The sequence below is a fragment of the Schistocerca gregaria genome, chromosome 2 (genome assembly GCF_023897955.1).
Source record: "Schistocerca gregaria isolate iqSchGreg1 chromosome 2, iqSchGreg1.2, whole genome shotgun sequence".
Taxonomy (NCBI): Eukaryota; Metazoa; Arthropoda; class Insecta; order Orthoptera; family Acrididae; genus Schistocerca; species Schistocerca gregaria.
In genome coordinates this window covers 930,110,190-930,124,090 of record NC_064921.1, presented here as the reverse complement: position 1 = coordinate 930,124,090, position 13,901 = coordinate 930,110,190, and the positions used below count along the sequence as shown (strand labels likewise).

Here is a 13,901-nt window from a genome sequence, read left to right as displayed (position 1 = left end):
TTAAAGACTGCGATGGAGCTCTGTATGCCACGGCAAACTGACTGACACTGACGGCGGCGGTGCACAAATGCTGCGCAGCTAGCGCCATTCGACGGCCAACACCGTGGTTCCTTGTGTGTCCGCTGTGCCGTGCGTGTGATCATTGCTTGTACAGCCCTCTCGCAGTGTCCAGAGCAAGTATGGTGGGTCTGACACACCGGTGTCAATGTGTTCTTTTTTCCATTTCCAGGAGTGTATTATTCTGTGTACTGTCTGCAGCACTTAGAGGCTGTTTCTTTATTGACTTCGAAAAATAGCATATCAAGGAAACACAAAATTCAAAGATAGCTATCAAGCAAATTACTATGTGTGTAAAAACAATATCAAAGAGAAGGATGTAGATTTGTGCAGTTTACCTAACTTGTTTCATTTAAATACTAGTATTCTTTCATGTCAAGAATATAATTGGTTCCTTCCTCTTTTGTTGTTAGATGTGAACTCATACTGTCTAGTTCACTCATTACCAGGTAACAGACATGTACCCTTGAAAAATAATTTATAGGTATCCATCTTTTGACACATGCTTCTTTCTGATATTTTTTCCAGGTGACGACTTAGGATCATATGTGTTGCGTGAAAGTGTGCTGAAAGAAGAACAAATAACCTCTCCAAGCCTGGCATGGTTGTTGCCTTCTACACTCTTTTGGCATCCTAATGAAATCTTAGTACAGACAGACAAGAAAAATTACACAGTTGAAGACTATAAAGCCTTTTTCAAGTAAGTTATTTAAAAATAGCATGAAGAAAATGATTTAGTTCCATTTGTCTCATATGGTATAATGGTCTAAATATCTCATTTTACAGGGACATCAGTTATCCTGTTGCTTGGGAAATGCGTAAGGATGTAGAAAAATACAGCTTGGAATTTCAAGCTCCAGGTGTAGAAGTTCATTGCTTACATGGTTATGGTGTTAACACCATTGAGAGGTAACTTCACAAATTGTATGATGTGTGATGCTTACTTTCATTAACTTAGTTTCAGTAACTTGTTATGAGTTGCTAGTTTTCTTTTCTTCTTAAACTTATTCAGTTTTTATTAATTAATAAAGTGATACAACTGTGAGAGGACCAATAGAAACTGGATGTAGGAGGAACTGTTTGTCCCTTAAGAATGGAACATTCCTTCACTAGTAGTGGAAGGCAAGATTGAGGGAAATGAGAAATATATTAGAAGCAAGGGAGGGGAGGTTACTCAGAATTATGTGACCTGTTTTATTGGTTGTTTGTTGTTGTGTGTTTGTACTGTACAGCAGCAGAGAAGTGGACAGGTGAGAAAACTATGAATTTCATAAATTTGATTTGCATAAGACTAGAGCCAGGGGCATTGAAAGTAATGTATATGAAAATTGCAGTCTGAAAAAGGACAGCTAGCAAGCTGTTGATGATGAGCTCTGAATCATGCTTGATGAAGCACATAAAAAATTCCAAAGTTTTCTAATGCATACCAAATGTGAGGCAGAAAAGTTGCATAGGAACAGTGTAATCAAAGGTGGCTCCTCATCTACGTGGTTTACATTTTTACGCCGTAATTTTTGTACTATCTTGAAACGTGCTTGAAGCAGGAATTGATAGTGTAAACAGTGTTGGTGGCTGGTGAAACAAATAAAACATGAAGAAAAAGTTCTATTCTTATTTCAAATTTACCGCAATGAAATTATCAAGACCTTGTACCAAAGCATTGCATAATTCTGGTACCAAGAGGCTTATTGCCAAGTAATGCACCTGAAAGATGTACTTTAAGCTTCTCTATGTATCACTAATAGCTGCCACCAAAGGGTGAGTGTCAGTGGGGTTGTAACTGGAATACACTCTCTGGTATCTGCTTTAGAAATTCTCAGATCAATTTCTTGTGTAAGATATTCAGAACTGTGTTTTGATATTGTGGTAAAATTCTGGAAAAAGGTTTGTATGCGGCATCAGTTCACAAGTTAAATATTCTGAACAATTCTGGTTGCTTAAAGAACAATGCATTCACAAATCCCGATTTATCATGTCCATTCTAACTTTATTCCTTATGGTATAGAAGAACTGCAGAGGCACTGCATCAGCTTGTGTTTATCCATTTTGTGGCAGTGATGTGGCCCAATGTGAACACCTATGGCTTGAGAATGTATTGCCATAAATGGCGTGAGAATAATGTATTGCCATGAAGGCCCCAGGAATGTATTGCCGTAAATGTTGCTGGATAACAGTGGTGGGTAACATTGGCACTGTAATTCATATGGCAAAAATTTTGCTGGACTACATTGTCAGGATATATGTTGGCAACATGCAATTTTTATGGCTCATGTAAACATACTTAATGGCTTTTTTGTCAAAGACATTCATGCACCTAATTCTTATGTACTGTTTATTTGTAAGAGATACATACCCACTTGCAGTGCCGGAAGAAAAGGAAAAGTTCATTGAAGTGCCCTTCTACTCTTGATGGGCTTATTTAGGTGGCTGTAATTATATGTATACTTCAGTGGTAATTTAAGTGTAATCATTTTGATGAAATAATCTACAGGTTGTGATTGCCACAGCATACATAAAATTTTTAACATGACTATGTGCACTGCCTTAGCATTTCCTTCCTTCGTATTTTTATTTTGGTAGAATATCATCTCCAGATACTGTGAACATGAACATAATATTTTGTCCTATTATTGTGCAATTCTGATTAATTTCGATTGCTATTTTACAGAATCATCAATACTCTAGAGAATAAACTAACTTATTTGAATTATTAGGAAATGATAAATTGCTACTCACCATGCAAATGACGCGATGAACTGCAAACAGGCAAACTAAAAGACACTTACACATTAGCTTTTGGCCAAAGCCTTATTCAGAAAAGGAGACACACACACATATTCATTCACACAAGCAAGCACATCTCTCACACATTCATGCACAAATGACTGCCATCTCAGGCAGCTAGGACCAAACTGCAACTGTCACATGGAACAGAAACAGAAATCTGGAGGGGGCAGGGAAGGGGAAGGGATAGCAGGGTGCAGGTGGGGGCAGAGAAGTGTGCTGTCTGGCAGGGCTTGTGGGTACTAGATTGCCAACAGGTGCAACATCGGGTGGTTGTGGAACATTGAGGTGGGGAGAGGGGAGCAAAAAAGCAGAGGAGAAGGCAAGGAAAAAACCATGGGCGGGTACGTTGGCAGAGAGCAGCACACAATGAGGGTGAGGAGACAAGAACAGGGAGAGGTGATAGGACGGAGAGGGTGAACACTGTTTTGTGGAGGATGTCTGAATGGTCACTGCCAAACTGTGGCCAAGAGCAAAGTAGAACACCTTGTGGCACAAGGTGCTGAACATAACATGCTTGATTTCAATGGCAGCTTCTCTACCCCTCATCTGGAACATCCCCTCCACCACCAGCTTTTCTGAACTGAACAGATGGGGGTTATCTTTAGAACACATTCTCTGCTCCCAGAATCATTCCGGCCTCAGCCTGTGGTAACCTTATGTCTCCACACCCTCCACCTAACAGTTTCCATCTTCTCTGTCCTGTCACCTCCTTCTTATTATTGTCCCCTCACCCTCTTTATGTGCCACCCTCTGCCAATGCACCAGCCCCTCTTTCCCCTTTCCTGCACCTCTCATTTTTTTCTCCCCCCCTTACCACTCCCATCCTCACTCCACCTTCCTGCTCCAAAGCCAGTCTATTCCCTGCACACTCCAGTAGACAGCACATTTATCTGCCCCCACCCATACACTGCTATCCCTCCCTCTTTCCCATCCTCTCCAGATTTCTGCTTCCATTCCATGTGACAGTTGCATTCCAGTCATTTGTGCATGAGGTGTGCTTGCTTGTGTGAATGAATGTGTCCGTTTTTCCTTTTTTGAAGAAGACTTTGGCTGAAAGCTAGTGTGTGTCTTTTTGTTGCACCTGTCTGCAACTCTATGTGTCATCTTTATGGAGAGTAGCAATCTATCTTTTCCTTATACTCTCAATATTCCAATCTATAGTTTCCATTGTATTATTTGAATTATTAAAATAAGTTAGTTTATCGACTGCAATCTAGTACAACCTAATGTTACATAACATTACATTAGCTGAAATTGAGTAATAAAAGTTTTCTGTAATTATTTTTTGTTCATATAGTGTTTTTAATCATCATGATTAGTATGGTAGTATTAGAAATAAAATTAAAAAGAAGAACTGCAAAGGTTAATTGACATTCCAATGAAAAGTACATTGCTTAATATACAGTCAGTTACACTTGAATTCTGGCTTGAGTTTTCTGATATATACAGGTTGTATCACTCTGTGTAACATATGCTACAAATTGGATAAAAAAATAATGATCCAAGTTTCTTCTATGATTAAAGTTTACAATAGTCAAATACAGTCATAAAGTGTTGTCAGTGCCTAAACTATTTTTAACTCATCAGCCAGTTTCAATAGCACATGAGTGGTCATTGGCTTAAGGCTTATGTATATATATTTTACAAAATTGTGACTTGTGTATTGCCTGTCGGCTTGTGCCAATATTTGTTTAACTGTTTCTCGGATGTTGCGTCACCATAAGGTTTCAGTAATTGTCAAAGGCTTATTCTACATTGTTCCATTGCTGGTGGCAAACAGTCTGCTGAAGGTCCTGAGACAAAAGCTAACATGCAGTGTGTCTATAAGCGTTTTACTTATTGCTAGGGCTTTACTTTACTTCTTTCTAATTCTCCTTGTCTGAGTTCTGAAATTATTGTTGCAATCTGTTTGCTATTAATAAAAAGTTTGGTAATCAAGAGGCTATACTTATTTTTCAGGTTGGTGTATAAACCAGGAGGATTTCCTAGTGCATACCCTGACTTCTTATATGGTGATGGTGATGGAACAGTAAATAAACGCAGTTTGGAGGGCTGTCTCCATTGGCAAGGCAAGCAGAAACAAAAAGTATACCATCAGACTTTTCCAGGTGTGGATCATATGAATGTGTTAAGAGACATTCGTGTGCTTGGCTATCTGAAAAGTTTACTCAATAAATTATAGTTTCTGTATCATAGTGTAGTGTTTTGAATTTTTTTATTCTGTTGTAAGTAGAGACATGAGTAAATAGTATTTTGCAGTATAAAAGTACACCTGAGATTTCCTGCTGTACAAAAACTTTGATTGTTGCAAAGAGAACAGGGTTTCCATTTTTATCCACATATGAACTTAGAAAAAAATCTCATTAAAAATATTCAAACTATTGTACATTAGAAAGTGAGTCGGAAGAAAAATTAATTTGTTAATGATTGATGAAACAGTAATTTTTGATAACTTGCTATTAGATATAAAAAAATATATAGATATACTAGAAAAGGAGACATGGAATAAATACAGCAATGAGGGCTTACCGTATCTCCAAAGAAATAAAAACTGATCTGGCTAGAAACTGCTTGGTGATTGTGAACAAGGTCATCAACATTTTTTTACAGCCTAGAAGAACTGTTGGCTAGAAAGTACTGATAGATGAAATGACGGAAATGTAAAAATATTATTGGGATTTTAAATATACAGGGTGATCAAAAAGTCAGTATAAATTTGAAAACTGAATAAATCACAGAATAATGTAGAAAGAGAGGTACAAATTAACACACATGCTGTATATGCGGATGGATATGTGTGTGTGTGTGTGTGTGTGTGTGTGTGTGTGTGTGTGTGTGTGTGCGCGCGCGCGCGAGTGTACACCTGTCCTTTTTTTCCCCCTAAGGGAAGTCTTTCCGCTCCCGGGATTGGAATGACTCCTTACCCTCTCCCTTAAAACCCACATCCTTTCGTCTTTCCCTCTTTCCTGAAGAAGCAACTGTTGGTTGCGAAAGCTAGAAATTCTGTGTGTGTGTTTATGTGTTTTATTTATTGTGCCTATCTACCGGCGCTTTCTTGCTTGGTAAGTCTTGGAATCTTTGTTTTTATATATATATATATATATATATATATATATATATATATATATATATATATCGAAGTAAGACAATGCAAAGATGATGATCTTTGCAGGAAATGCTCAATATGTCCACCATCATTCCTCAACAATAGCTGTAGTCGAGGAATAATGTTGTGAATAGCACTGTAAAGCATGTCTGGAGTTATGGTGAGGCATTGGCGTCAGATGTTGTCTTTCAGCATCCCTAGAGATGTCGGTCGATCATGATACACTTGCGACTTTAGGTAACCCCAAAGCCAATAATCGCACGGACTGAGGTCTGGGGACCTGAGAGGCCAAGCGTGACGAAAGTGACGGCTGAGCACATGATCATCACCAAATGATGCGTGCAAGAGACCTTTCACACGTCTAGCAATTTGGGTTGGAGCGCCATCTGGCATAAACATCGTACGTTCCGGCAGGTGTTTATCAGCCAGGCTGGGGATGATGTGATTCTGTAACATATTGGCGTACCTTTCACCCGTCACGGTAGCAGTTTTGCTGTCCAGCGCCATCTGTCGGACATTTTGTGAATGTTGTTTTATTTTGTTCTAATAAAGCCCCATGTCATTCCAAGCAAGTGTGTCAATTTTTACCTCTCTATCTACATTATTCCATGGGTTATTAAGTTTCCAAATTTATACTGACTTTTTGATCACCCAGTATTACAATATTAGGGACACAAGAGACTGTAAGACGTACAGCAAGAACAGATTGAACAAATGCTTAGAGGTCTAAGCTTCAAAGGATAGTTGCCATTCCAGTAAATGGTGTATGTGGGTTGTAACACTCCATCCAACATGTGCTGCATATTGGATATAAATCATTTTTCATTTTATAGCAGTATGCTCTGTCATTTCTCCTCTTAAGAGAGCTTCATATTCTTATCCCTCAACGTTGTTGGAATAAATCTGCTCACTGTCAAATGAGAAGTCCTTCATTCTAGCAACTCATTCTTTGTAAAGAGAATAAAGTAGGAAAATAATTTCATAGTGTAATTCTTGAATTAAAAGCTTGTTAAAAAACTCAGATCTATCTGCCTTGTGCCACAATGGATACACCAGTGCAGTATTCTTTATCTGGTTTCGTTCTCCCCCCATTCTAGTGCATATTTGTAAAAGTTTTTTGTCATGAATATTCAGAAGTTTTATGCTGTGGTATATTGTTAAATTTTTGGGGTCAATTCTGGTGTCCGATACCACCCGTCGGCTTTGATCAATGACGTAATGTGTGATGTTATTTTGTTTGTGCTGCAGATTGCTGTAGATGAACATTAAATGATTTCTCTGGATTTCCTCATTACGCACATATATTAAAAATTCAATGTAGATTGTTTTGTTTTCGTCTCGTAATATGTTTTCGGCATCTTTTGTTAATGAAAGTAGTTGTGATTTATAAGGTCTTGATTTCTCACTCTGTTTGTTATGCATGAGTCATTTGTTTTTACTGCGAAAATTCTACTTTAGAAAATGAGTGACCATAAATCAACTATAAAATGTTTGCAATCCTTGGGTGTCACTGCTGAATTTAGCAAGTGCAGTGTCTGTGGAAATTATATGGCTTTGACGAAGGTTGGTTTCATCACGAACTTCCGACGAATACATGTGGAGGTCCAGAAAAAATAACATATGGAGATCCATTTGCAGGGGGACGTGGTTCGAGAGATCGAGGCTGAATTTAGAAGTAATTGTCATGTTAACCTACTATTTTCGCTATGAATATTCTTGCAAATCTGCCATGCACGAAGCAGGGGTTTCGTGTGGTACTGTAATTGACTGGTTCTCATTTTGTAGAGCAGTCTGTGGGGAATTTATAAAGTATAGGGGGTCATTGGGGGGGGGGGGGGGGGGCAGGGGTTATAGTTGAAGTAGACGAGTCACATTTTGGAAAGAGAAAGTACGAAAGGGGGCCTGATGTTATTGGGCTTTGGGTTTTTGGAGTAGTAGTTTCTACAGGAGACTGTGCTGATGTTGTATTTAGGGTTGTACCAAATCGGACAAAGGAAGTATTGCCATCTTTAATAGAAGAATATGGGAAGAAGTTTCTGTAGTCATATCGGATGGGTTTGCTTCATACAAGGGTTTGGGTGAAAGGACTTATCATTTGGTCGTGAATCACAATATTCAGTTTAAAGATTATATGACAGGGGCATGTACTAGTACTATTGAGGGGGATGGGGGGGCTGTAAAATCTGTTGTCAGACGGGGAAAGAGCAGGATTTCAGTGCTGCAAGGCCATTTAGATTATGTCCTTATTTCATTATTGTCAGCCTCGATCATTGACTCCTTATGAAGTTCATAAGTGGTAACATTCTTTTTATGTAGCCACTTTTATGTTTTCCTTTTCGATGTTTTTGCTATATCGCTCTTAATTTTACTTTCATCAGTTTTACTGAGTGTTATTTTGGCGTTACTGTACCTGGTGTGAATTTCTTGTAGTATACGTATCGATTCCAATGTTTTGATCATTTTTGCGTTTTATTTCTTTGTGTGTGCAGTGATGTGTGTAAAGATTTTCATTTCTTGAAAGTCTAGTCATATTCTGTAGGTCACTAAGAAGATCATTTTTTAATCACGTTTCTGATATGTTATAAGATGTTTGCGTAACAAACAGTAATATTGGAATTGGTAACTAGAAATGACCTACATAGGTTGCTTGTAGTTACAGATTCCAACTATTCAATGGTTCATTATTTACATTGTTTTTGCAGTATGTGTGGAAAATATAATATAATATTTGCACTCTTAATTGCACTCATGATCTTATTAATTTCAGTCATCTTTAACTCGTTTAAATGAAATTTGCTTGTAAATAATAGTTGCGTTAAATGTATTATTTTATAGGATGCCACATTCGTCTGTTTATAAGTATGATCCGTTCCATTCATAGATTGTCCATTGTAGCATCTTTGCCTTACATATGACGTCATTGGTCAAAGCCGACGGGTGGTATCAGAACCTAGAATTTATCCAATTTTTGTAAGTTTATAGACACAGTTTGTAGAAAGTATAAGGATTCTAATAATATGTAAGCATTCTTTTAATAGTACAAGGAGAAGAAGGTTGCATAGAATACTAGAAACTTTGCAGTTTCATTGCATAAAACAGCTTATAAGGTGGTTAATTTCTCGTGGTTATAATGTGTTCATTGTTTATAATATGTAATGGTAATTTATTGAATTTGTAAAATCATATATGAGTATGGAATTTTGTATGTTAAATGTCTGTAGGTCATAATGGAACTTGTTGACTTGGCTTGTGAGAATATTACATGACAGAAACAGTCTTTTCATAGGGATGTTTATACATTTGTTTTGTAAGAAAAAATTAAAAACTGAGAAGACCAATTTTTTAAAAAAGTGAACTGTATAATATTTTGTTTCTGAAAAGATAAATTTATTTTCATAATGTGTAGTTATTTATTGTAATTGAACACTGTGTGTTTATGTATTGATTGTTGAATATACTCTAGTAGGTGTGTACTTAAATCAAAGAGCTGTTTTGGATTACAACTTTTTAATAACCCAAATTTCTGGCTAGGTCAGTGGGTTGGCTAATAACAGTTTTAACTGTCTGTGATGTAATTTTTCAATGAACATTCTATTATTATATTGTCATGACATTGTAGGTTATAGATTTTCCATGTCCCCTGTATAGGGTATAGTTAGTTAAAGTAAATTTTAGTAAGACATTGTAAGTTTTCAGTAATGTTTATTAATTCAAATAGACATAATTTTTTCAGTGGATCAACAGATTTTGACTAGTCAGTTTCAGTAGCCAAGTAATGATTCTTGATCTAAGGTGGTGTAAAAGTATACCAAGGTCACTGTTTGTGTGAGGCACCTACCAGCAAACTACGTATTTTCATGTAGCCTTAGGCCAAGAATCATTCATGTGCTATTGAAACTGGCTGATTAGTTGAAACTGGTCTTGCCGCAGCAGTACTTTATGTGAGTAAACTGTACTGTTAAAATAAATGTAATTGCTGTTAGTCTCCGCTGTTAACATGGCAAACATGAACAATCTCATTTATTTTGTAGATTTCTTGCTGAGGGAGGTAAAGCAATGTCAATGTATTTTTAGTATGTGAAAGTATTCTGAGGTTCCCTAAAACTTCACATTTATTTATATATATTATGTAAATTATTGGGTAATATCTGACAATACATGCCTGAAATTTAAAGTTAGTGAAATTAGCAGGTGAGAAATATGAATGGTATTGGTTTGTATTGGTTGAATGTTTTCAGAACCTATGCAGTTTTTGAGGATTTACTGTGTATTTAAAAATACATTTATCTTAAAAATTGAAGATATCAATCTTTTTGTCATTAATTTCTTCTTTGACTGGAAACTTTTATACTCTCACTGATATTGTTTTCCTTCTATTAAAGTAATGGTATGCTTAGTAATTGTAAGAAGATTAAACTGTGTAGCAGTGAACATGGGATCTTCTCAGGCAGTATTTGACCTATGCCATACTATCTTCATTTACTGTTATCGAGGAGCTTGCTAACTATTGAAACATCTTCTCCAACAGGGATATTTGGGTCACCCCACTTCTCCAATTAGGATCCCTTCTTGTTGATTTGTACTGTACTTATAAGAGGGTACTTGCTTAACACAACTCCCCTCCCAAGTAGAAGTTTACCAGACTGCTCCTGGACTCCTATAAGTTTAATACAATAAACTTTTACACGAAGGTTTTCATCATAGAAGTTTAATATGATAAACTTTCACATAACAGTTTTCATCAGATGTGTTACAAATGTCTATTCTTTTAGAAGCAGTCTTGGGCTGCTACTGAAGATTTAAGACAGGCCATGCTTGTAATTTACGGCAATAAGTTTCTTAGCAGTATAAACACATCATCTCTTAATTGCACTGACCAAAAGCTAACTGCTGCTCTCCTATTATCCCACATCTTTCAGTGATTCTTGCACTGTGGTTTATTAGACATTTTGACAAGGACAGTGCGCAGCAGCCTACAGATTGTTGTTTTTGTTCAAGAGAAAAGAAAATACTTGTCCTGAGTTCACCATGGTTTCTTTCTTGGAAATATGTAAAGAACTTGCTAGTGAATATTGTAACTATCTAATGTAAATGGTGGTCTCACATTTGCTGAATAGTAATGTTTTTTTTTTTTTTTCAACTCTTCGTCAAACTAGCCTGTGCAAAAATGGTGTTTGTCATCACTTTTTAATCACTAGGATATACACAGTTTAGGTTATATAAACATATTATTGTCCTAAAATGTCTACTGTCATAAAAATTTCTCTATAGGCGTATGTTTACTTTTCCTCTGCCCTCCCCACGTACATACACAGAAAGGTCTTCCATATATTCTTGTGTTCTGTTTGTCTTCCATTAGACAAAATGGAAAGGCCCTATATTTTAAATTTCTTAGCTTCCCCTGCATGCCATTCTCATCTTTATATAATACCAGTGTTGTTATAGTACGTCTTTAAAATGATTGTTGTTATTAGAGCTCTACCTCAATTTAGAATGTTACCATTAACTAGCTAGTCTTATCCAACTTACGTGATGTATTAAGTGAAGTACTTCTTGCATTTTGTGTGCTGCAAATATGTTAATAATTTTGTATTTTAGTTTGTTACTGCTTTGTTATTGTCAGGTTAAAATATTGCTCCTAAATTGAGATTTATATTCTGGTACTTTATTTATTTGTTCTAATTGGTTAGTTTGTTGATAGTATTTGTGATTTATTAACTGTTACTTTTGATGTAGTGTGTACTCCCTAATAAAATGTAGGTAAGATGGCAAATTTTCTTATTTTAATAAGTGTTGCCATCTGCAGCTATTCCAAAAGAAAGTGGTCAGTACATATTCTGATTTAATAGATTAATGACCAATGAGCTTAAATTAGCTAGTGGAATAACAGAATTGCAATATCTATGTTCAAAGTAACTACTCAAATGACTACCGATAAACTTGTAGTTTCAATATTAAGATGGCTGTGTTTTTTGAAAATTTATGTGTTAGTTTACAGCATTGTATTTGTTTGTTACATATTTAATTGATTAAAAACAGACATTTTGTTCATTAGTCAGTCTTTGTTTGCTACAAACTATGTACATTTCGTTTCTCATGTGTGTGTTTCCTTTTAGGCAAGAAAAATCAATGAACTGTGATATAATTCAATTGTATTATCTCCTGATTAAATAAACAGGTTTTCAAATAAATGTTGAATATACATTTGGTTTCAGTTTTATGTGGTCAGATATGCACATTGTTTTTTTTTTTTTTTAATAATATGGTTAAATGATGATGGCGACCTCTTGGGTAAAATATTCCGGAGGTAAAATAGTCCCCCATTCGGATCTGCGGGCGGGGACTACTCAGGAGGACATCGTTATCAGGAGAAAGAAAACTGGCGTTCTATGGATCGGAATGTGGAATGTCAGATCCCTTAATCGAGCAGGTAGGTTAGAAAATTTAAAAAGGGAAATGGATAGGTTAAAGTTAGATATAGTAGGAATTAGTGAAGTTCGATGGCAGGAGGAACAAGACTTTTGGTCAGGTGAATACAGGGTTGTAAATACAAAATCAAGTAGGGGTAATGCAGGAGTCAGTTTAATAATGAATAAAAAGATAGGAGTGCGGGTAAGCTACTACAAACAGCTTAGTGAACGCATTATTGTGGCCAAGATAGACACCAAGCCCAAGCCTACTACAGTAGTTTATATGCCAACTAGCTCTGCAGATGATGAAGAAATTGATGAAATGTATGATGAGATAAAAGAAATTATTCAAGTAGTGAAGGGAGACGAAAATTTAATAGTCATGGGTGACTGGAATTCGTCAGTAGGACAAGGGAGAGAAGGAAACATAGTAGGTGATTATGGATTGGGGCTAAGAAATGAAAGAGGAAGCCGTCTGGTAGAATTTTTCTCAGAGCATAACTTAATCATAGCTAACACTTGGTTCAAGAATCATAAAAGAAGGTTGTATACATGGAAGAATCTTGGAGATACTAAAAGGTATCAGATAGATTATATAATGGTAAGACAGAGATTTAGGAACCAGGTTTTAAATTGTAGGACATTTCCAGGGGCAGATGTGGACTCTGACCACAATCTATTGGTTATGACCTGTAGGTTAAAACTGAAGAAACTGCAAAAAGGTGGGAATTTAAGGACATGGGATCTGGATAAGCTGAAAGAACCAGAGGTTGTACTGCGTTTCAGGGAGAGCATAAGGGAGCAATAGACAGGAATGGGGGAAAGAAATACAGTGGAAGAACAATGGGTAGCTTTGAGAGATGAAGTAATGAAGGCAGCAGAGGATCTAGTAGGTAAAAACACGAGGGCTAGTAGAAATCCTTGGGTAACAGAAGAAATATTGAATTTAACTGATGAAAGGAGAAAATATAAAAATACAGTAAATGAAACAGGCAAAAAGGTATACAAATGTCTCAAAAATGAGATCGACAGGAAGTGCAAAATGGCTAAGCAGGGATGGCTAGAGGACAAATGTAAGGATGTGGAGGCTTATCTCACTAGGGATAAGATAGACACTGCCTACAGGAAAATTAAAGAGACATTTGGAGAAAAGAGAACCACTTGTATGAATATCAAGAGCTCAGATGGAAACTCAGTTCTAAGCAAAGAAGGGAAAGCAGAAAGATGGAAGGAGTATATAGAGTGTTTATACAAGGGCAATGTACTTGAGGACAATATCATGGAAATGGAAGAGGATGTAGATGAAGATGAAATGGGAGATACAATACTGCATGAAGAGTTTGACAGAGCACTGAAAGACCCGAGTTGAAACAAGGCCCCGGAAGTAGACAACATTCCATTAGAACTACGGATGACCTTAGGAGAGCCAGTCCTGAAAAAATTCTACCATCTGGCGAGCAAGATGTATGTGACAGGCGAAATACCCTCAGACTTCAAGAAGAATATAATAATTCCAATCCCAAAGAAAGCAGGTGCTGACA

At 36.6% G+C, this 13,901-nt stretch overlaps 1 protein-coding gene across 1 annotated transcript in view; it reads left to right on the top strand.

The window, feature by feature from the left end:
* LOC126335367 (phospholipase A2 group XV-like) overlaps positions 1–12,154 on the top strand; it is a 35,497-nt gene extending 23,343 nt beyond the window's left edge. Inside the window, exons 5-7 of the mRNA XM_049998572.1 lie at positions 586–757; positions 844–966; positions 4,804–12,154. Of these exons, the coding sequence (XP_049854529.1) occupies positions 586–757; positions 844–966; positions 4,804–5,026 (518 nt within the window). The 3' untranslated portion in view covers positions 5,027–12,154. The remainder of the gene's footprint in view (positions 1–585; positions 758–843; positions 967–4,803) is intronic.
* Positions 12,155–13,901: the final 1,747 nt, after the last annotated feature.